Source organism: Mytilus californianus, unplaced genomic scaffold (genome assembly GCF_021869535.1).
Source record: "Mytilus californianus isolate M0D057914Y unplaced genomic scaffold, xbMytCali1.0.p SCAF_2, whole genome shotgun sequence".
Lineage (NCBI taxonomy): Eukaryota > Metazoa > Mollusca > Bivalvia > Mytilida > Mytilidae > Mytilus > Mytilus californianus.
The window spans coordinates 58,857,873-58,882,463 of NW_026262668.1; the positions used below are offsets into that span (position 1 = coordinate 58,857,873).

Consider the following 24,591-nt stretch of genomic DNA (forward strand, 5'->3'; position numbering starts at 1 on the left):
GCCAAATTTTTATACGCCCGTCAAATTTTTGACGGGACGTATTATGTTATACAAATGTCCGGCGTCGGTCCGTCTGTCTGTCCGTCTATCTGTCCGCGTAAACATGTCGCACCGTAACTTGAGAATGACTTATCCAAATTTCATGAAACTTAACATAGTTGTTTCTTATGATGGTCTAACGATCTGTATACTTATTGGTGAAAATAAGATTAAAACTTTTTGAGTTACGGGACTTAGTAACTAAAACAGGTGTGTGTTTTTTTTCACATGTCGCGCCGTATCTCAAAAACAATTTATGATTATTGCTTAAAACTTTACACACTTCTTAGTTATATTAATCTTAAGATCTGTATACTTTTTGGTGATGATTCAAAATTTTATTTTTGAGATATTGAGTATTTTGTTAAAAAAGGGGGAGGGGTTTTTTCACATGTTGCGCCGTATCTCAAAAACAGTTTATGATTATTGCTTTAAACTTTACACTCTTCTTAGTTATATTAACCTTAAGATCTGTATACTTTTTGGTGATGATTCAAAATTTTATTTTTGAGTTATTGAGTATTTTGTAAAAAAAGGGGGAGGGGTTTTTCACATGTCGTGCCGTATCTCAAAAACGGTTTATGATTATTGCTTAAAATTTTACACACTTCTTAGTTATATTAATCTAAAGATCTGTATACTTTTTGGTTTTGATTCAAAATTTTATTTTTGAGATATTGATTTTTTTTTTTTAAAAGGGGGTTTTCACATGTCGCGCCGTATCTCAAAAACTATTTATGATTATTGGTTAAAATTTTAAACACTTCTTAGTTATATTAATCTAAAGATCTGTATACTTTTTGGTTTTGATTCAAAATTTTATTTTTGAGATATTGAGTTTTTTGTAAAAAAAAAAAGGGGGTTTTCGCATGTCACGCCGTATGTCAGAAACTATTTATGCTTATTGCATAAAAATTCACACACAAGACAACGGGCGTATCATGCGCTCATGGCGCAGCTGTTTATTTATGTTGGAATTCAACACCATAAGAAAAGTTCTGTGTATATGATGACATGGTACTTGTATCGCCTTATTTGAAACTGTTTACTGAATTTGCTGAATTGAGATTAAGTTTATCATTAAGCTGTAACATTACTTTCATACTTGCATTATGCGGTTATTTGCAATTTATGTTAAAATATTCTACAAAGGTTTGAATTTTATACACCAACTATTGGGAAGAAAAAATGCATTCCATTCGTGACAAAATTCGACATCAAATTGCTTTTCAATTCTTTAAATTTTTGGATAGACTATGTTGTTGGCCATGCAGTTTCCTATAATTTCGTACATTTACTTTATTTGGCCACTGGTGGATAGTTGTCTCATTGGCAATCATACCACAACTCCTTATTTTTATATGTTGCAAAAATTTGGTTTTTAATACAAAATCACAAGTTGCCAATATTATTGGGTGGAATTTTAGCATCATAATGCAAGCAAGATTGATAAATGTTTTTTTTGTAATGAAAAACTATATTTAGATAGTTGCATGTAAACTTGATAAACCAAAGGTCATTTTGTTGTGACTTGGCTATTATCCTTAACAAAGAGAGAAATAGATAATGTTTCCATGTAGGAGGAGAAGCCTTACTTTATCTTCAACTTTAATATACTTGTCTTGTAGAAGTGCTTTAATAAGCCTGTCATTGTTGAAGTAGAGAGTACAAGAGTTTTGTATTTATATTTTCAGACCAATATAAATGGTGAAGATTGTTGTTCAGAAGACTATAGAATGTAAAACCCAGTATGGAATATGGTATCCTAACTGGAACAGCATCTGACGTTCGTCACTTCTTCCTTGTTGTCACATGCCTTGTTTCTTTATCTGCTGCACAGTACAGCTGGAGACCAGGTAAACTTATGCACATATATATATATTTGCTGCTTAAAATCTGAAAATTGACTCAAAACTATAATTTTTATTGCTGTTCTTCATCTGGAAAGTATTTTAAGTGCTTCCAACAGCAAATTAAATGAAATGTTTTGCTGTTTATCATAGTCTCTAAACATGATCATTTTATGTTTTATAGTATTTTGTTATTACTATGCCATCAATGTTTAAATATCATATTCCTTGGTACTAAATTTTTTTTATTTGATGAAAGGAAAACATTGTAGCTATATCAAAAGTTTCCATAAATGTGTCATATAACATAAGATGTGGTATGATTGCCAATCAGACAACTAACCACCAGAGACCAAATGATGTAGATGTTAGCAACTACACTGTACAGCCTTCAACATTGAGCAAAGCCTATACATGTACTGCTAATGCAAGCTAAAAAAGTGCCCTGACATAACAAAATGTAAAACAAATGGCTTGATTGATGTACAAAACAATAAAAACAAATATAATATGCATCAACAAATGAAAACAACTGAATTACAGGCTCCTGACTTGGGATAGGCACATACAAAATATTGCGGGGTTGAACATGTTTTCGGATGCCCAATCCTCCCCCTAAACTAATGATCAGTGTTGTAACAGCACATCACTCTACAAACTTTGTGCATTACATATTTTTACTTCCTTTTAGGATAATAATATAATTTGCATTGTATTTAGAACTTTATTGATGGGTGGCTTTAAAATCAATACCATCATCATGCTGTCTCAGTTTTATGTCAAGGAGCATTTTGTCTTTAGAAGACCTTATAATTTAAAAGGAGCAGGCTTCATAATAAGGTATCGCTGCAAGAACTGTGAACATGTTTCTTTTTATTCTATGTAAATTGATTTGTATACAAATATTAAATACACCTATGAGGGCGTTAGCCGGATTGGTTGTATCTAATTTACACCAGGACATTAATGATAGTTTCCCATAATTTAGCAGGGGGGTCTTTCATCGATTTGACCATATGTTATGGAAAAGCACGATAAATGCAGGGTATCCAATTTCATTTAACGACATCTTGCAGTAAATTAGATTACATGATTTTCCTGTCAGATATGTTAGCAGTTTAGTGATATTAATCAGGAAGATCTTGAGGAAATAGAGTACAATCAGAAATTTTCAATAAGCCCTGCTGTTAATACGAATATAATCTTGTGGTATCTGTTTTTGATATGAATGGAAAAGTTACAAAAAGTTACCAAATGTTGTTTATTGTGTTTGTCAGGGTTATTATGTGATTATAAACAACTTAATCTCTTTTTTTTTTTTATTTCATAATCATGAAAATTTATAATAATTATTACATCCAACATGATGATATGTGTTTTTTTTTTTTTACATCAGTTATAGAATATAAATGAATGAATCATGCAATTATATTCTATAATTATTTGTTTAATATGTATGACCAGTCACCCAAACAATATGAATGTTGTACGTTCACTGCTGTTTATTTGTTGTATGTTATTTATTGTAAATATTTGTGTTGGAATTCTACCAAAGATTGCACATATCTATATCATATCTGTCTGATATGTCAGAAACACTATTTATATAACAGTAACACTTTCTTTTTCATAAAATAGGTGCCTAGATTCTGACGCAGTAATTGTCATCTTTTCCTTCCTCTTCAAAAGTCTCTACGGTATCCTCATTTTGGTTATTGCCCAATATATTAGTTAAGCCTTTACCTCCGTTTTAGCAAAGTTGGCCTTTAACGCCTTTTTCAAGTTTTTAGACTCCTTTTGAATACGTTACTTTTTTTGTTGTTATTTATTAATCTTAGGATTTGCATGGGATCTGAATGTTGCTGGTGATGATTAATCTGGATAAGTGCTTCGAATTCAACAATTTTCTCTGTTTCTCTTAATTTTGAGTTAGGTTATTTAATAACTTGAAAGTGATTGGTTTATTTGTCGAAGAATAGTTTCCTTTTCTCTCTATATAAGAACAATTTTACAGCTATTTAAGGGGGGGAGGAAACTAAAGGTTACTGAGATAACAAATAACCATGCCTATAATTGCTTACATCCTCATTTGAACTTGGGTGGATAGTTAGTCTCATTGGCAATCATACCACATCTCCTTATTTTTATATGGGCATATATGACCCAAGAAAACAGTTATTTCATAGTGTATTTCTTTAAGACAACAAATACAAATTAAATCAAAGTACTGAAGTACTGAACATCGGATGACCGCAGGTTCTTGTGGATGGTCAAAAGCACATGTCACAGAAATAGATCACATCTCTATACCTGAAACTGAGGTTAATTTACAGAGATATATTTTTTTCTGATACAAGTTCGTGCATGGATGATGAATAAATGACAGGAAATTCAACCGCACCGTAATAACTATTATATTGTAGCTGAGACTACTATAACACATGCGTTATAGTAGTCTCAGATTGTAGTGATACAAATCAGTATACCTGGGACTATTATACTAATATGATAATAGTGTCAGAGTATACACGTCTGGTTTGTTGTTATATATTATATTAATATTACGGTTGCATGTATATATAATTTTCATCTATTTATATATCATTCTATTCTACTATTCTAATTATAGTGCAGTGCAAGTGCATTGTGGACACTCTTCTGTAAAAAAATCGATTTTTCTAAAAGATTAATTGGATATGAGAAGCCATTCATATTTTCCCGCAAAACAATAACAGAGTTATCGGTCCTTGCCGGGAGTGTCGCAAAACGTTCTTGAGATATTCTTCCGTAAGCTTTAACACAATTTTTTCGGTACGTGTGCATTTATATCATCAATGATTTTTTACTTTTATATGATATATAACTAACGACAACACATTTTCATATTATTAATTTGTGTTTTAATAAAAATATTTATAGGAGTATCCATTGAAAAAATGAATTTGAAACAAGCGATAAGTAATGTTATTTTGCACTAGATAAGTGACCGCGGATCTATAATTTTTATAGATCGGTTGAAAACTCAAAACTAATTTGCATAATGGATATTTAGGCGATAGCAATACATCGATATGACCTCACGGTCATCGCGATGTAAAAAATCACTACTGTTTTATCTCGAAAATATTTTTACAGGTTTTTTTTTGTAATTTTTGTAATTTTTCATGATGAAACATGTGAAATTACATACTACAGTATAAGACACAAATTATAAAAAATTGTAAGATCGATCAAGTCGTAAAGATATAATAAGATATAAATATGACAATTGTTGATTTTGTTATTAATTAAAAGCTGCTTCTAACATGTCTAACAAATGCCACTTCTGATCCATTTTTACTTTTTGTACAGGGGTTAAAAAACATACAGAGTATTTTTCTATATTTTTCCAATATTTTAAATATTCCATCCCACCATATTTTTACAGTTTAGTGTACTACTTTTGTGACAAATTATATCAAAATTATGGAAAAATTCTACTAACTCTAACTCAAAATATGAACAATTTTATGTTAACTCATTCGACCCCAAAAGATATTTTCTGGTGGGTTTGAACCCACCCCTACTGAAAAATGGTCATTTTCAGTCAATTTTTCAATTTTGATACGACCTTGAGAGGTGAACATTGACTAAACTGTGTTTCTTTGTCATTCAAGTACTTCCATACAGTTACAGCAGTCTATCCATACTGACTGGAAGTAAATGTGACTTGAGAATCTTGCTGGGGAATTATTATTGGCTAGCCAAGTATGCCTAAATGTCCATTTTTACCGATTTCTGACAAAACGGAGACCTAGATTTTACAGACCAGATTTCTTTTGGCCATATTATACCTCCTTGTGTTCCTGTACCATCTATGCATGTATTTATGATAATATTGACTCCTACAGCCCATACCAGTAACGTAGTGGCCATAAAAAGACTCCCACCCCCACCTGATTTTGGCTAAAAAGGCCATTAAAGTTGCCATATTTTCATAATCATACATCTGAGAAGAGTTTATGGACCATGAATTGCATGGTTGAAGTCCCTGCTGTAAAGACAGTTGAGCTGGGGCAGTTCTAAAAAAGTATGGAGGGTCATACAGGCTATCAAAGAAAGGTGGTCGCCATCACGACTACAGGCGGGATTGGGGGTGAAGGGGTTAAGGGGGTTTACAATTCAGTTTGACAGCATCAACTGGAACAAATCTCTACTTTACCTAAAAATTCATGACCAAAATATTTTTGACATGTAATTTCATCTCTCTACTTCCTATTTTATGCATAAAATATTAAAAAAGTAATTTGGAAGGTGTATGAAAAAATTTATACACTTTTCACACTAGGGACAATATTTGTATACCATGAAAATCAAAGGATGATAACTGTGTCCCCATACCATATACTGCAAAACTGGAATGCGAGTAGGTTGTACACAGTATGCACCATACTGCTCTCATTAATGACTACATGTACAACAAAGCTCAAACCAATATACAATAGGAAATGCTGTGAACTTGTAAAAAATATTAATTGTTCAGTGAAAAATACCAACCAAGTCTCTGAAAAAACCTGGCCAAAAGGAATAAAAACAAATGTGTAGACTAGCAGTTGTTTTTAACATCAGACATTATATCTGTCATTTACTTAATGAAGTGCAGATCAATCATTTTTGTGACTGTATGCAATCACTTGATGATTACCTACCTAATCATGGATAAAAAGAAGTGTCAATAAGACAGCAATCTAGCAACAGAAGTTAATAAAAAAAGATACATTGATAATGGACAATTAAGGGTAACAGACAAGTGTCTCACTTTGAGGCAATCTTTTATTTACCCTGAGACTAGACACCAACTGAGATTGATAAATTTTGGAAAGAATGTGGTGGAGATACACAAGTGTTGTCAATACTCAACCTTCCTGTTTTATATCAATTAGTGAAATAATAAATGATTCAAAAGAAAAATTCAGAATGAATACCATAACTAAAGAATTCTTACTGGTAGTTGCATTACCAAAGATGAAAATGCTGCTACAAAGAAACCAAATCTATATAATACTATATCAAAGCATGCTCACAGTTAATGAAAGCAAGCTCAATGAATTTTATTACTAGACTTCATTTATTGATAATGAAATCATGCTTTTTTATTGATAACTGCTCTTCTAATAAGATTTTTGAAATGCATGCCAATAGTGGAACCAATAAGTTAATGATACCCTCAGTTAATGTTGCATTAGTAAGAGTGCACTATTCTGTCGTTACATGAATATTTTTGGCTGAAAAACAAAACAGAATTGTAAAAATCTGCTATATTATTCCTACAATCTGCAGCTATAATCTCTTATTATATAAAATAACATGCTGATGGAATTTTATTACCAATGACAAAAGCATACAGAGTAAATGTTTCAATGAATATAAGTAGGTGTTTCTGATCAATGGCATGGATCCTCCTGCTACTTTGAGAAATGATGTGCACTGACATGAAATCACAAATTGATATTGCATGACATAGATGATAAAAAGCTTGGAAGAAACTTGCACATTTTTTTGGGAGGTTTCAGCTGATAAAATTTCCATGAAATCAATCTTTTCTACTTCTGAATTGGTTCCATACAAATACATTCTCTTTTACTGCCTGAGAAATTTGTGTAAGCTACATTATAAATTCTTTTGAGGGAGGGGATACATCATTGATACCTATTTAATGATAACATTAATATCTTTGACTTTGATGTTAAACATTTTCCATTTCCATAGCTGTATTTAATGTCTTTGATAAAGACAACTTGTGATAGTCAGGGATGTAGAATGGTATAGTCAGAATAGTTTTACTGTTCAATGAACTGCAAACTGCATATCATTATCAAAGTTTATATTAAATGCAAAGTTCAAAATATATATACAATGTGCTTCATTTTACAGTAGTCTTTTTACTATCATCCTTTTTTTAAAAGGCATGTCATCTCATTAGATAAAATGATTCGGGGGGAGGGAGGAGGGGGGGGGGGGCACTAACAGATCTAGAGTGCACAATGTTTACTACCTAATGAGCTAATGTTTACCTGTTATGTCAAACTATGAGTTGTAAATTTTGAATTTTGATGCATTACTATTTTTGCTGTATTTGTCAATTGTTCTTGTCTGGTTTTAACATCATTTTTAAAACTCATTCAAATAAGTTTTGGCTGCTCAAAATTAGAATAAAGCAAAGCTTAATGCATGTATATGCAAGGCAACATTTTGGTTACAAGATGTCCAGTTATAATGCCTTATGGATTCAGGCAGACATCTATTTATTTTGTGATTAATAGGTCAAAAGTGAATGTCACAGCAGCAATTGATAGACTGAAATCGGGTAAAATGTGTTTTTCCCAGTTATTTCTTATTGTTATATATAATAAAGAACCATAAAAAAATGGTATCATATAATCTGTCATATTGTTTTTTCCTCCTATAAACTTGAAGATTTGATGTGTCTGCAAAAGCTTAGCATAGATTTAATTTTTTTGGCCAACCTTGATAAAACCTATGGTTTACAGTCAGATTTGATAATGATGATCTTATTATTAGGATCATAAAACAAGTGCTGAGATGCAAGTTTATTACTTAGTTCATTAAATTGTGACAGTTTTATTCCACTGACATGCAGTTCTTCAGTTCTAACAGTAATGCATTGGTTATGAATTAAATGAGGTGTCCAGGGAAATACATCAAAAACACAATAAAACCAAATAAGACATCTAGAGGTCAACATACAGGGTTCAATGATAGACTGGTGTCTATATGAAATATCTTATGTCTTCCTCTAGACCTGAAATACTGGTATGTACTATGAGTGTGATACACGAGGCAGTGAAATTTTAATTGTGAAATGTGTCTCAGGCTTGAATGTAAAGCATTTTAAATATTGAAAATGTGATTGTGTGGAGAAATATCAAAGGACATGAAAAATAGTGGTAGTATGTTTCTGAGTTTTAGATGATAAGTAAACAAACCTTACCATTCATTTTCCATTATCTTTGTGTGTCTTCTGTATTTTTTTCACCAGTCATAGAAGTCTATTTTCATGAAGTTGCAATAGAAACTCAAAAGAATATTTTAAATTGTCATTGGATTTTGACCAATGAAGTACTGATGAAAAGTTATCAAATCACATGTTTACTTTCATAATCAAAGTACTGAAGTACTGAACATCGGATGACCACAAGTTCTTGAGGATGGTCAAAAGCACTTGTCTCAGAAAAAAACAACATATCTCTTTACCTGAAACTGAGGTTAATGTACAGAGATGTATTTTTTTCTGAGACAAGTTTGTGAGTGGATGATGAATAAATGACAGAAAATTCAACTTCACCGTAATAACTATTATATTGTAGTCAGGATACAGATCAGTATACACTGATTTGTTGTTATATATTATATTAAAATAACAGTTACATATGCATATGATTTGCATCCATTTGTATATCATTCTATTCTACTATTCTAATAATAGTGCAATGCAAGTGCATGTTGGACACTTTTCTGTAAAAATTCGATTTTTCTAAGATTGGATACGAGTAGGCATTCATATTTTCGTGCAAAAACAATTACAGAGTTACCGGTCCTTGCCGGTATTGTCGCAAAACGTTCTTTGATATATTCTTCCGCATGCTTTAACACAATTTTTCGGTACGTGTGCATTGATATTATCAATGATTTTTTACTTATATATATATATCTTACTACTAAACATTTTCATATTATTAATTTATGTTGTAAACAAAAATATTTTTATCAGTATTCATTGAAGAGATGTATTTATATCAAACGATAAGGAATGTTATTTTGCACTCGTTTATGTGCGCATATTTATCATGTTTATAGATCGGTTACAAACCCAAAACTAATTTACATAATGGAAATCTAGGCGATAGCAACACATCAGCATGACCTCAAGGTCATGGCGATGTAAAAATGACAAGCCCCACCCCGTCTGGGAAGGCAAAAAATAGGCTAAGAATTGGAGAAAAGACAATATCTCATTCATACTACATTTTTGTACATTGAAACTCTAAGATATGAATAACAAAACAATTGAAGAGGAATTATTAGTGGGAGCAGAATTGCCTCAGTTTCTCAAATTTTAGAACCGTAGTAGATGTATATAAAACAAATGATATTTTGGCAGAAAACTGGAATCTTAAATGACTTGATGCTAATGTTTATTTTTAATTAGTGCATATGATTAGTTACATATAAACTCTTGTTATTCAGTGGATTTTAGACTTAATCTATAATACGTTTAGGCACTTTCTTATATAATTTTTGGATGTCATTCACTGTTTTTTCCCCATTATTTCTTATTCTATAAAACAAAATTAAGAAAATGGAGGCAAGTTATATTTCAGTTCAAAAAATGATTAGCTTGGAAGAACCTGGTATCATTGTTTCTTAATCTTAAGTTATTTAGATATTACAGAGACTTTAAAGTTGCAATGTATCAGACTTAGCAACTACTGTAAATTCAGAAATTATTGTGAGGTTTTTATTTAATGCGAATAATGCTACTGGTAGAGTTTCGCAATATTAGAACTCACATTCTGATATCTGATACATATATCTGTATTCAGTTTTTCCTGAAATGGCAATAATTAGCCTCATATTTGTATCCATTCTTCAAAAATCACAATAATAAATGCACACAATAATTTCTGAATTTACAGTACTTCAAAATATTTAAGCTTCCTGAGATTCAAAGTTTCCAAGAAACTATTGCTTTTGTAAAACGGTTACAAAATCAGATTCAATTTGAGAGTTCAAAATTTAAATGCTTTATTGAATATAACATAGTGATTATTATAACTGTGCATGATGTTTAAAGAGTATAGCTCAGACAAGAATTATATAACTGTACTCTAGAGGTTTGACTGTAGACAATGTAATGGTAGTTACTATGACAGTTTTATAAGAGTTGCTAATATCATCAGCTTATACAATTAGTTTTGATCGCCACGTCTGTTTTTGATCAAATTTCCTTCCAATATTTTTTCAAACAAGCATGGCATGGCTTCCTATGGACAAATTCTTGTTTAATAACTAAAATGATAAACTCTAATATTGAAGTTAACTTAATAATGCCACACAGTACAGTCATGATATTTAGATGTATACTTTGAAGTCATAACATTGAATGTTAGTACTCTGTTCCTGGCACTCTCAACAGAATGATCAGTACTTTGTCATCATAGAAGACGTCATTATTACAACATAAGCATCTACAAATTGTTCTCCATTTCTTTTACTTAAGGATCCTCTTAGTTCATTATCATTTTATATGAATCGTGTTACCTTAATTGCCAGATTACTGACAGCGTTATGTCTTTGATCTGATTAGTTCTGAATGGTACATTGTATCTATATTATTGGGAAGACTGCTCCCTCTGTAGCTGTGTTTTTGATGTGACTTAAGAGAGTTTTCTTCTTTTAAAAGCATCTTTTAAATTAATGACATTAAATGTGTGCCACAACTAAATATTTTAGCATGCAAAATTATATTTCTTTAAGTTAAATTATTTTTTTTTTTACTGAATTATATAATGAAAACAATTTTGTAATTTCCATCTCTATGTTAAATAACATTCCAACAGCATCTACATATGGAGTATATATATATCTTTCAGTTGATGGGATATTCAAGGTCTTGTGTTTACTTTCATGATTTCCTAGCTTGATATATAGTTGCTGCTTACAAGGAAGATATTTACCAATGATTTTGAATGGTAAAGCTGAAGTCATCTCTTTAAAAGCTTTACAGAAGTCATAATGATTTGGTTGACCACTATGGAATATCTGTGTCACAGCTGGATGACCATGGATATGTCCCCCTTATAGCCATAATTCTGTCCTATTTTTCCTGGATTTTGATTAGCCAAATGCAACTAAAATCTGAACAGATTTTTTCTTGCCAATTGCAACATGACATTTGCCACTAGCGGATCATAAACTTCTTACCATTTTAGAGCATTTGGGTTCATCCGTAGTTATTTAAAAGGGTTCTTCTTCTTCTTTATTTTAAGTTATCTTTGTTGTATTTTGTGATTTTTACTTTTCCAATGTTTCTGTTTCTATATTTATATTAGTCTTGTCTTTCCTTTCCCTTTGAAACTTTCACTTTTGGCCATCAAGAAGTATTTACCTTAATGTTTTATCATCAGTAATGACTCATCAACAGTTTTACACAGGTGCCATTAGTGGAGCAGAAACTGATGACCCTCCTGAGTTCAGTCCTGATTTTTTACCATGGTTGTGTCGTTTTTATGCCCCTGCCATAGCTGAGGGGGCATTAAGTTTCATCCTTGTCCATCTGTACGTCCCAAAATTGGTTTACTTTCTCTAACTTTAGTTTCCTCAAACTAAATGTTATGAAACTTATACACAATGCTTATTACCATATAACACAGATCAAGTTCAAATTTGGGTTGCGTCACTTTTACTGTTCTCTAGTTATGTCCCTTTATGCAATGTTATAACGTTATATGCAATCAATGCAGGCATCATCTGGGTCCCATGACACATTCTCCATTTATTTCTTTAAGTGATTGTTTTTTATTGCCTCCTTGGTATCTTCCCCCAGTTTTTTTACGAGGTAAATATAGATTGCATTATTGGTAGGTTACCAGTCGTCATAGATTTCAAGGTTTTTAGTGTGGTGCCAGTTTTCATTATTCAAATAAGTACCAAGTGAAAACAAACTTTTTTCTTTTTTTTTTATGTTATTAGTACCAAACAACCAAATTCAAAAGCTGATGGACTACCATATCAAAATGTTATCTGAATGTTTTTTTACTAATACATATAGACTTAGTGTAGCACATTGATTTAGTAACAAACTTCTTTATAATTTACAGGTGAATGGAGCTCATGTAATGCAAGAGAATGTGGCCTTAATGGACAACAAGATCGACATGTCAGTTGTTTGTTCCAAGATCGAAAGGGACAACTCAGTTATGCTGAGGAAGAAAACTGTCGGTATTTACCACGTCCCATTTCACAACGTCAGTGCTACAAAAAATGCATCAGAGATCAATATCAGGTCACATGGGCAGCAGACACATGGGGTCGTTGTCAGCTTATACCAAAAGTTAAAACATGTGCCCGTGGAATGGGCATTAGATATCGTAATGTCACCTGTGTGTTCAAATCAGATGGCAAGCTGCAGAATGACAGCATTTGTGCATCATTTGAACCAAAGCCTGCTACAAGCGAAAGCTGTGATTTGCAATGTAAACAAGACTGTATTGTGACCCCGTATGGTCCTTGGTCAAGCTGTGATAAGTGTGAAAAAATTGCACAGACTCGAACTAGGATAGTAGTCATTCCAGATGATCATGGTGGAAAGGATTGTCCGCCATTTTCACAAATTGAACCCTGTACTAATTGTTCAAATGTATATTATATTTATTTAGGACGATGGTCACCCTGTCATACCATGGACATTCCCGAAAATTATCCCACACATTCATTAATAGGTCGTGAAGAACGTAGTGTTAGCTGTATTGATTCCATTGGTGCTACTGTTCCATATACGTAAGTTTTCTCAGTATGTTTTAATATGCATTATCTTTCCAATGCACCTGAGTCTGTTTCAAATATTTTCTGCTTTAATCAAACATGGCATGATTATTTGCCAATACCACAATTAGCGTCAGGTAAGAGGAAAATAATTGTACACTGAAAATCGTGGTTACAAACTTAGTTTAACAGGGCATGCACCCCTCAGCACATGTATAAAAATTGTTTCTGCTCTCAGAGATGAAACTTGGCATAGTTATTTACCAGTACTCTGTGTGTTGCACTAACAGAAGACTTTAAATCCTACAAAGAAAGTTGTGCTTTCTAACTTTTAAACACCTTGGAGATCTTGATGTGGTTATTCACTTAGATACTAAAAGATGTGTCATGTATATTGAGGGAAACCATATGTTGATGATCATGGTAAAAAAGTTAGTTGTGTTTAAACACCCTTGTGCATATACAATTACATTGAATAACTCTAATTGCATCACAATTGACTTATTTACATGCTGTGTGGCCTCTGTGAGTCTTCCATCACTATACTCTAGTTTTATTTGTCATTTCCAAAACTTGGAAAACAAAAAGATGGTCTAATCAAATATCATTTCAATTTTTAAGCAGAACATTTCATTTGATAAGAACTTTAATTAGATAATGATAGAAATATTTCTGATTTACAAAAAATCATAAGAGTAATTTGCTAATGATGATACATTTACTTATACCAATTAAACCCAGTATAGTAAAATCTTATTTTAAATTTCAGGGATACAAATAATAAAAACAATATAGCCAACAGAGAATTATGTACAGATTCAGAACAAGATGCTGTCTTAAAATACCCCCACTCCTCCACCTCCAACAAAAAACAAAATTTGGAGTTTATGCATTTTCTACATAAAAACTTGAATACACATTATGGTTCCCTTTTGACCCTGGTCTGACTTCCTGTATGTGTAATGCATCCTGATATCATCCAACAGTTTCTCTGCCATTACAGCATTTGTAGAAAAGTTAAGATACTGGATCATTTAGTTCAAGGCACTTATTATTAGTATTCTGTTGTATTTTTGACTTTATGTATTTTGAAAAAGTGTCTACATGAAAATTTGATTAGCAAAAGAAATGATTTTCCAAAGCCAGATACCAATTACATGCATATTAAAAGAACTGCCTGAAATATGACTCTACTGTTTCATGTCATAATTTTCAATTTTCAGAAGATGTAAAGAACATATAAATCTTCAAGGTCAAATCATTACTGATAGACAGTCATGCATCATTCCCCAAAATTGTGAAATTTCCGAGTGGTCTCCATGGCAGTTGGTTAACAGTAGCTGTCTGTTGGAGTCTGGATGGACTAAACCTGGACTGATGAAGAGAGAAAGATCAGTGAGAAAATTACCTCGTGGACTTGGAGCTTCTTGTCCACCATTAGTAGAGACCACAGCAGTTCATGGAACATCTGACAAATCAAGATACTGTCCCAGGTATGTCTACATATATGTTGACATTTTACAAGATATTATAACAACATGTCTTTAGCCAGTTGCAAAAGGGATGCAATGATGCCTTCATTCATGTGTTTATCCTTTCATTCAGATCTGCTACACCTCTTTATAAACAACATAGCTTGAGTACAATACATGTTTTAGTCTTAACTTTCTATGGTTTTGATTCTTGACATTGATTGTCAAGATTAGTGTTGAAGGTGAAAGTTTAACAGATAATAGAAAAAAATAAAAAAATTACAAGGACATTCACAGTGCAGTGAGCAGTTCTGCAGATTGTTGAAGACCTTTTAGTCAGTATCTAGATGAAGAACTCCAATAACAGTGCTGTTCCTTGCATATCTTGTTATCATACTTGTCTCATATCAACTTATATTCATACTTTTCATTTAATGGATTCAAATTCAAATTGGTTATTGTCAAGACCAATGGATAATATTCATGTGACATTGTAGAAAGCAGCCATTCAAAATAAGATCATTTGTACAAAAAGAGAAACTAAGTATAGAGATACAAAATACATTTACAGTTTGAAAATTTGTTTCAATAATTTTTATAATTGATGTTATTTGGTTCACAATTAAATGATTGAAAGCTAATTTAAAAAGTTAAGCACTTAATCATTTTCTTGGTTAAATATTTGTACTTTTATTTTGTTATTAGAATGATATATACCATCAGGTAAAATGTCCGATCGATTTGTTTGACAACTTAACATAACTGATTAAACTGTAGTCTTTAGTAGGATCTAGTCAGCAGTGGTTTCATTTGTTGTGGTCTAATTTGTTACTGAAAAATTTCTGAAAAATAATTACTATTCAGCTAACTTTAGCTTGCATAGTGTAGATTAATATTGCATGAGACGAAAACAGAAGAACTCATTTAGCAGTAAGGGGTACATCTTTGTAATCCTAACATTAGTTATGGGAGGCTGTTCGCTAATGATACAAAAATTCATGCATCTTTAATCAAGGCATTCCTGTGTAGGACATATACAGATTTTTTATGCTGCACTTAACACTTGAAACAAAAAGTTCCTTTGATACGAACATTTGACATATTGTGACATAGATATCCTATTAGTTTTGATCTTTCTAATTACTCAATGTTTTTGTAGATGATGTTTATGTAAAGTTATTAAGTACTTTATATCTATAGTGCAAGAGTATTTTATGAAATATGTAAATTTAGATTAATTTAACATGAAAAAAATCTTCATATTATTTTTACTTCCTTTAATGTCATATAACAAGGAATTATTACACTTACACATTGGCTTTTATTTTATCAATTGATATATTTTTAGTAGAATTTGTTTGTATATTACGAAAAACCGTATTTAAAAAGGTGGGACATCAGACAAATATTAATTTGAAAGTATAGCTTGAACAACTTAATAACTTAAGCAATTGCCATATAACGCTGTAGGCTACCTTTCACATTAAAATTACTTTGTTATGATCTGAAAAGGGTTGTAGAGTATTCTTTACACTGAATGAACTAGAGAAATTCTCTTGTTGGTTATTGGTGAATTTCTGACTTTGGTAGTCCCATTTACTTAACCTTAATCGCAATAGTTGATTCTTGCAAGTTGGTTTATGTCATTTCAAATTGTAGAATGTACATAACTATTTAAATCAATGGAAGATAAAACAGTCAAACCTGCTATAAAGGTTATCTCTCTTGTCAGGTGGCCTTCTTCCTCACCAACTGTAGCAGGGGCGGATTGGGGGGGGGGGGGGGGGGGGGGGGGGGGGGGGTGAGGGCCCCCCTTATGGAGCTTCATTTATGGTTAATCCTGACTTTTTTCCAGTGCCACTACAAATTTTTTCTTGTTTGGGACCCATGGGCCCCCCTTTTTTAAAATCCTGGATCCACATCTGAGTAGTAATGCCTATGCATTTTGAACCTCAATTCAAAGGTCATCTGTCTTTTAAGGTCAGTTTTCTCTTGTTCCTATGGTGACATTCATATACAGGTTTGACTAAATATTTGGTTGCTGCATGGGAACATTTAATGATTAAAGGAATTTTTTTTTGTACAGAAATAAATGGTTGACATCAAGTTGGAGTAAGTGTCTGTCTGTAAATGGAGGGTTACAGTGTACAACAGGAATGCAGCATAGAAAAGCTATATGTGTGGAGGAAAATGGTAAAAATTGTAGAAATATATTCTAGTAATCCATTTTAAAGGGAACAAAATGTTATTGACCAATACGAAGGTATTATAAGAGACATTATTTGGCCCTTGAAATAGGAAAAATAGGGAAATTCTTCAATCCTTTCTTAATTATGTTACTTTTAATGATAAATGAATAGGGTTTTATAATCTGGACACTTTCATAGTAAATTTCATTTGTGATGTCATAAACTTGTTAAAATTTGACACAGTTATTGTGTAGTAAAATATGTTTTTTGGTAAGGGCCTTTGCTCAAAACTATGTTAACGTGAAGATCTCAAAATGTAGATATTTTTGTAGTTTTGCATTAAAAGCAAAAAACTGAAGCCTTAAAGCAAATATGTAAGGATAAAAATACTTTTATTCGACAGACAATTTTCATGTCAACATCAGAACTATGTTATTTGTTAGATATGATATACTTTTTGATTTTCAAATTCAAGGGCCAAAAAAGAGCAACGGCCTATTATCTTACCTTTTTTTTTATCAATAAATCTCTGTAGAAAGTATATTGACCAGATTTACTGGAGGTGGTCCTACAATAGCTTCATTTCTCCACCTTTAGGCTATTGTTTAATAGATAACCTAAATCATTACTAATTAAGTCTCCCAAACGAAGTTTGGGAAGACTTATTGTTTTTGCTCAGTTCTTATTATTATTATTATTCTTCTTCTTCTTCTTCTTCTTCTCATCCTGTTACAATCATTTCTTGTTTGTATAGCTTCCACAGGACCTTGTTCTATGGACAATCATAGATGTATGGCGGGGATATTTCGTACTACCAAAAATGCACACAATCTACCATCTGATTGTAAAACCGGGCTTTGATGAAATGCTCAATTAAAAACTTATTATTGGGTTTATACATCTATGTATGGGACAATCTAGCTCTAAAAAAATAAGGTTCTAATAAAGGTGATTTTTTTCTGCATATTTTATATGTTTAGGGAATAAATATGGATAAACTGTTCTACAGTAATCTCTTTTGGAACTGTGTAAAAATGTTATACAAAAGGTATACGTGCCAATTGTATCTGGTACATAAGATTGACCCAGTAACTATACAATAAACAATGTGTTGAAGAGATCCATTAAAAACCAGTTAATTATACTAAAAGTTCAGTCCTCTGTAAGCATGGCCATTAATTATTCTAAACTGTCCCTGATCAAAGATATATTTTAGGATTTTGAAGCTGCTAATTACGTTGCCTGAAGAAAGGGATGTTTTATCAAGTACATATTTTTTTTTCTGTGTTATTGCAGGTATATAGATCTTTAATAGATAATTACCCATCATTTAAAAGTATTTCCATATGAATCATTGTATAATTCCAAAACCCTGTTGCTCTGAGGGCTTTTTTTTAGGTATTGTTTATCTGATTAATGCTTGACTTAACGCATTTATAACATATGAACTGCTAGGCTGCCTAGAATTCATTGAACCCTTGAATTATCAAATTGATTCCTTTTTTATGGATCTGTCCTTCAACACCACCTGCGTCAATTCTGGGACTTCCAATAATCAGAAGATAAATTTTATAGTTAAAAATATTTGTCTTCACAACAAAGGCAATCAAAAAGAAGGCTTTGGATTAGGAATGTGGCCTTTTTGCAGTGGGGATATCATGTTATTTTATTCCCCTCCTATGTTAAAAACAGGTTCTCAGAGAGCTTTATTTATGTTTTTTTTAAAGACTGGAAACTGCTATGCTATTTGATTTTTTATGTGCATATAGTTCATGAAAGAAGTTATCGGCATTTTGATAGCTTGCATTTGAGTATATCAAACTTATTTTTGAAAAGTTGGCCAGTAAGGTTTTTGTTTTCTTTAATTTAAAATATTTGGAGTAATTGTTAATTGAAATGTCAAATTATAGAGTAAGAGCAAAGATTTGAATTTTTTATATAGTGAGCCATCCCAAGTAGACCAAATATGTTAATTTCTAATGGAAATTGAATATTTTAAAACTTCAAACAATTTTTCCCAAATGTAAAGTTATGTTTGGAATCATAGTCAATGTATTGTGCATATTGCTGTGTGTTTGTTTATTCTACATTGGCTAGAGGTATAGAGGGAGGGTTGAGACCTCCCAAAAATATGTTTAACCCCGCCTGTCCCAAGTCAGGAGCCTCTTGCCTTTGTTAGTCGTGTATAAATGTTTGTTTAATTTTAGTTCATTTATATGTTTCGGAGTTTAGTGTGACATCCATTTTCACTGAACTAGTACACATTTTTGTTTAGGGGCCAGCTGAAGCCGCCTCTGGGTGTGGGATTTTCTTGCTGTGTTGAAGACCCATTGGTGGCCTTGGGCTGTTTTCTGCTCTTTGGTCGGGTTGTTGTCTATTTGACACATTCCCCATTTCCATTCTCAATTTTATGGCTAATGGTTTTAGAATGCATAAAATTTACAAAAAATTACACATGACTCTAATGTGATAGTAAAAATGCAGCTTCAAATAAATATATACTAAATACTGAAGTCCATGTATGTTTAATTGTAAATTTTTTTATAGAAAGTGGTGACCAGAAACCAGTAGACGATTCTTTGTGTACCAGTCCTCGTCCAACCATATCACAGTTGTGTTCAGCAGACTGTGACTGGGATTGTACAGTGTCATTGTGGTCACAGTGGAGTGACTGTACTGTGACTGAATGTGAAGCATATGCAAGGAAGAGAAGGAACAATCAGAAAACAGGTTTGTTTTTCATATGTCAGATATGAACTGAAGTGTGTGGAGTTTGGTGCAGCTACTGGACATTAAAACTGACTAGCTTCCAAATATTGAATGGGATCTTCATTAGGCCAAATATTTCATTCAATCATTGAATAATATGACAAAAAACAAGTTAATATATAATGGGAACAAAAAAGAAAGATGGACGATTGCAGTCAAAGATTTTCCATAGCAATAGGGTATAGCTTGCTGACATCAGTTGATTTTGTTGTGTTTCTCCTTTAGTACTTTCCTATCAATATAACATCCAACAGTTTTGACAGTTTCACTATATCTAGTGTCTTGTTAATTCATATAAATTTGTAAGAAGTGAAATGATTGAATAAGAGAAAATTACAGCAACCAAAAAAACTGTAAAAGAAGTAATTACATTGCGTAGGAAATGAATCCGTTTTTGTACAGACTGGAATCTTTGATAAAGATGATGAAGAAGGTTCGGTTTGTAATTTTGCAATATTGCACTGTGACCTAGTGGACAAGGTCAGACGGACATATTAGATAATATAATAATTCCAATGTAATCTAATAAGACTTCTGTCTGCCACATGCGTCCCGGAAATTATCCAGGGTGATAATTAGGATGGTACACATATAAATACATCTTCTATATCATAAAATTATTAGTAGCAAAAATGTCACCAAACTTAATTTACAGTAAAAATGAGAAATAGGAAAGTTTTTTCATTGTAACAAAAAAATACGACTTGGCTGACATACTCATTGTTGTTTGAAAAACTGAGCACTATAATGAATAGTTGCCTGTACCAAAACTTTTTTTAAAATGAAAGAAGTCAAAATATTGTGATTCTTCAATAGTTTTGAGAAGCATCAACTTATCAATGCAGTTTTACTCAATATAAAAATAAGGAGATGTGGTATGATTGCCAATGAGACAACTATCCACCAAAGTTAAAATGAAGTGGATGTAAGCAATTATAGGCAAGCATATCTTTATGTTGGAATTCAATTTATAGTGTTTAAACAATATTGCCTGTTTTACTCGGCCCCTCTCATAATTACAGAACAACAGGATTTATAGCTAATATTGATATGTACAGTGTCATATTTAAATTTAAATGTCATCATGTTACAAAGCAAACACAATATGCAGCATAAAACTTCTGGTAAAGTACTTATTTTCATGGTAACACTTATTTTCCCATTTCTAATATTTTCTATAGTGTAAACAGTTATAAATGTTCTCAAACAGCCTCTTTAAATTCTGGTTTACATGTTAACATTGATTTTCATTGCTTTTGTAAGACACTCAAAATCTCAAAAATGTCTAATTTATGTTTTGTTAATTGACTTCATTCTAAACTATGACATGTATATCAATGAAAAAACAAAATTATGAAATCTGGTTGCCTTGAAATAAATATGTTTATATAGCAGTGCATATGTATTGTATTAGAAAAACTAAGTACAAAATTGAATGCAACTAAACTCCATTATCTGTTATGATATGGGTTGTTAAGTTATATAATGATGAGAAAATTACAGACTTTTTTATGATATCAGTAATTTAGGGACACTTTAGTCAATGAGAAGGCTTAAAATAAATAAATTAGTCTGACCCACTTGTAACTCAGTAATTAATGACAAAACTTCAAGTATGCTTAGGTAGCATCTGATCAGGTTGTACCAGTATCATTATATTGTAACACAGTTTGATATAGTATCAATGGCTAAATTAAAATATAATTACTAGGATTCTGGAATTGTTAATTATGATCCTTTGTTTTTGTCACACCTGTGACAAATGTCACTAAATGTGACAAAGGGATGCTTATCTAGCAGTAACTACTAAGACATTTACTCTTTGTATAAAGGTTAATATTGCATAAAGTTGACAGTGATGCATAATTCCTAATATACTAATGTCTTATGTTCTGAAGTTTCCATCTGAAATATGTACATTGTCCTTGATCTCATTTTCATAGTTCAGTAACTGCTTAAAATAAACTTGACCTCATTTCTTGGTTTAGTGATCAACATTAAGTTATTTTCTAGAGGGAGATATATCAACGCACCTATTTAATATTGTTATTCATAACATAAAAAGAAAGCACTACAGTTGTTTTATCATATTTTCATGGAGAAATGCATTAACACTTTGTTGAATGAAATTTATTTATATATATTTATTGATGAAGACCGTCTGGTGTCTTCTTCATGTCTTTTCTTATTTCAATTTTTTTAAAGTTTGCTGTCTGATGTATACCCCACAAATCACGTTATTCATAAAATCAATGGACATGACTATGATATTTGTATATAAACATTCCATGGCATATTATTTGTATGTCTGAAATGAAAGTTGTATATCCTCTTATTAACAAACTATATAATCATAAAATATAGAAGGCATATAAGAACCCTAGTAAAAGTGTCACATTATCTATCATGTCAACACAGCATTAGATGCAAAACTTTACTTTAGAAATATGAGATGTACTATATAGACATGAAAATACAAAGCTATGAAACCATAGTATTCTCATTACTGGTCTTCATTTTGACAAGTACTGGAATTTTAAGCTATTATTTGAAGAGTCTGCACTTTCCTGCCAGATAAATAAGGCTTTTTCAGCAGTGGTTTCAAAAACAGAAAATTTGAATTTAATAATTAATCAGATATTTTTGTGATGTCTATTTTGTTGATTGTAGCAAAATATCTCCTCTTTACTTAGCTAGATCAAAATTGAAGTATTGAAATATGTATGTATAAAAGAAGATATAGGTAAAAGGTCAATGAAACAGCAAGCCAATGACACAAATATCTAAAAGAAACCATTTTCTTTTTATCTTTTTTATTTAGAATTTCTTTGGAAAATTTTGTTTGTTTGTGAACATTGGTATTGTATTGTCTAGCAACTCACTCCAACCCCATTTTGTGTTGAAAAGAATTAAATTATATGGGATTTCCGGAATAAGCAACCAGATAATTTCTCCTTAACAGTTACATTTAGCTACAAATCATAATTTGTTTCATGTTTCTCATGGTAATAATACTATAAAATTATGATAGGTCTATAGAAAGCTTAGTCAATTATAAATATGACATACAAACAAACCAGATTCAATTATATTTCCTATTAACTTAGAGCCTTAGGATTCCCAGAAGAATAATTAGTAGAATTTTTCAGGATTTATAAATAATTGACTTATATCTTCCTGGTGTGGTATTTATGATGTTTCAATATTTATATCCTTATTATTTCTGTCTATTATTTTGCAGCCAGTGCACCATGGCAAATGTACTTTACTGGATTATTGCTTCTTTTGTGTATTAATTTTTTTAAAGAATATAATCCTTTTAATTAAAGTTAAACATCAATTAACCAACATAGTAGCATGTTTCCATAAGAACATTATAAATCTCAGATTCTGTAATTATAGGGCAGCGATTTAGGACAAGAGAAGTACTAACACGACCAGGAACAAATGGAGAACAATGCCCACACCTTAGTGAAACCCAAAACTGTGACCCAGAACCTTGTTATTTTTGGAACACATCATCTGGTCCCTGCAGTTTGTCCAAGATTAGATATGGTAAAAGTGAAACTTGTGGTGTTGGTATTAAACAGAGAACTGCAACATGTGTTGATAAGAAAGGGGTAGGTTGACAAAATATTTGAGCATAAACACTGTTTGTTTGATGCTAGAGATTTGTTGTATTTTCATAGGTAAAATAATTAAACAATAAATGAATTATTTCATATGAAGGAAAAATCATTTAGTATATAATAAATTCTAAAAGATATGAATGTTGAAAAGAAAAATACTAAAAAAGAGAGGTGAAAGATATCAAAGGGACATTCAAACTTGTAAGTCGAAAATAAACTGACAATGCCATGGCAAAAAAAGAAAAAGACCAACAGACAAACTGACAAACAACAGTACATAAAACACAACATAGAAAACTAAAGACTGAGCAACACAAACCCCACCTAAAAATGTGGGTGATCTCAGGTGCTCAGGAAGGGAAAGCAGATCCTTTAAAAACTTATCTTATTTGATACTATTTATCAAATCAATGCATTTGTCCTTTAAATTACCAGGCTTGTAGATTGAAATTTATTTTCCTTTTCTATACGTTTTGTAGCAGTTCAATTATATAAGGAACCTTGAAATGTGACTTTCATATATTACAATGTAATTTTTATGATTTTCACAAAACAGTAATTAAATGTGTTCAGATTATGGTAAAAACTAATCAAATCAATGTTGTTCATACTGGTAATTAACCTTGGTATAAGTGAAGGGTGGTATTCACTTTGGGGATAATGGAGATTGTTGTAGTGTTTTTGTCGAGCCTGCGACTTTTGTCGCAGAAAGCTCGACATAGGGATAGTGATCCGGCGGCGGCGGCGGCGGCGTTAGCTAACTTCTTAAAAGCTTTATATTTTAGAAGGTGGAAGGTCTGGATGCTTCATACTTTGTATATGGATGCCTCATGTTACGAAGTTTCCGTCAGTCACATGTCCAATGTCCTTGACCTCATTTTCATGGTTCAGTGACTACTTGAAAAAAAAGTTAAGATTTTTTGTAATGTTAGATTCTCTCTTATTATAAGTAATAGGATAACTTTATTTGGTATGTGCGTACCTGGCAAGGTCCTCATGCCCGTCAGACAGTTTTCACTTGACCTCGACCTCATTTCATGGATCAGTGATCAAGGTTAAGTTTTGGTGGTCAAGTCCATATCTCAGATACTATAAGCAA

At 31.7% G+C, this 24,591-nt stretch overlaps 1 protein-coding gene across 8 annotated transcripts in view; it reads left to right on the forward strand.

Moving 5' to 3' along the window:
* The window catches only part of LOC127730130 (thrombospondin type-1 domain-containing protein 7B-like), a 203,386-nt gene that overhangs the window by 137,261 nt on the left and 41,534 nt on the right, over window positions 1–24,591 (forward strand). For all 8 annotated transcript variants that reach the window (XM_052238264.1, XM_052238270.1, XM_052238268.1 and 5 more), the window contains 6 exons: window positions 1,734–1,895; window positions 12,770–13,448; window positions 14,657–14,926; window positions 16,992–17,098; window positions 19,642–19,824; window positions 23,266–23,483. In XM_052238264.1, coding sequence (XP_052094224.1) covers window positions 1,790–1,895; window positions 12,770–13,448; window positions 14,657–14,926; window positions 16,992–17,098; window positions 19,642–19,824; window positions 23,266–23,483 — 1,563 coding nt within the window. In that variant the 5' untranslated portion in view covers window positions 1,734–1,789. The remainder of the gene's footprint in view (window positions 1–1,733; window positions 1,896–12,769; window positions 13,449–14,656; window positions 14,927–16,991; window positions 17,099–19,641; window positions 19,825–23,265; window positions 23,484–24,591) is intronic.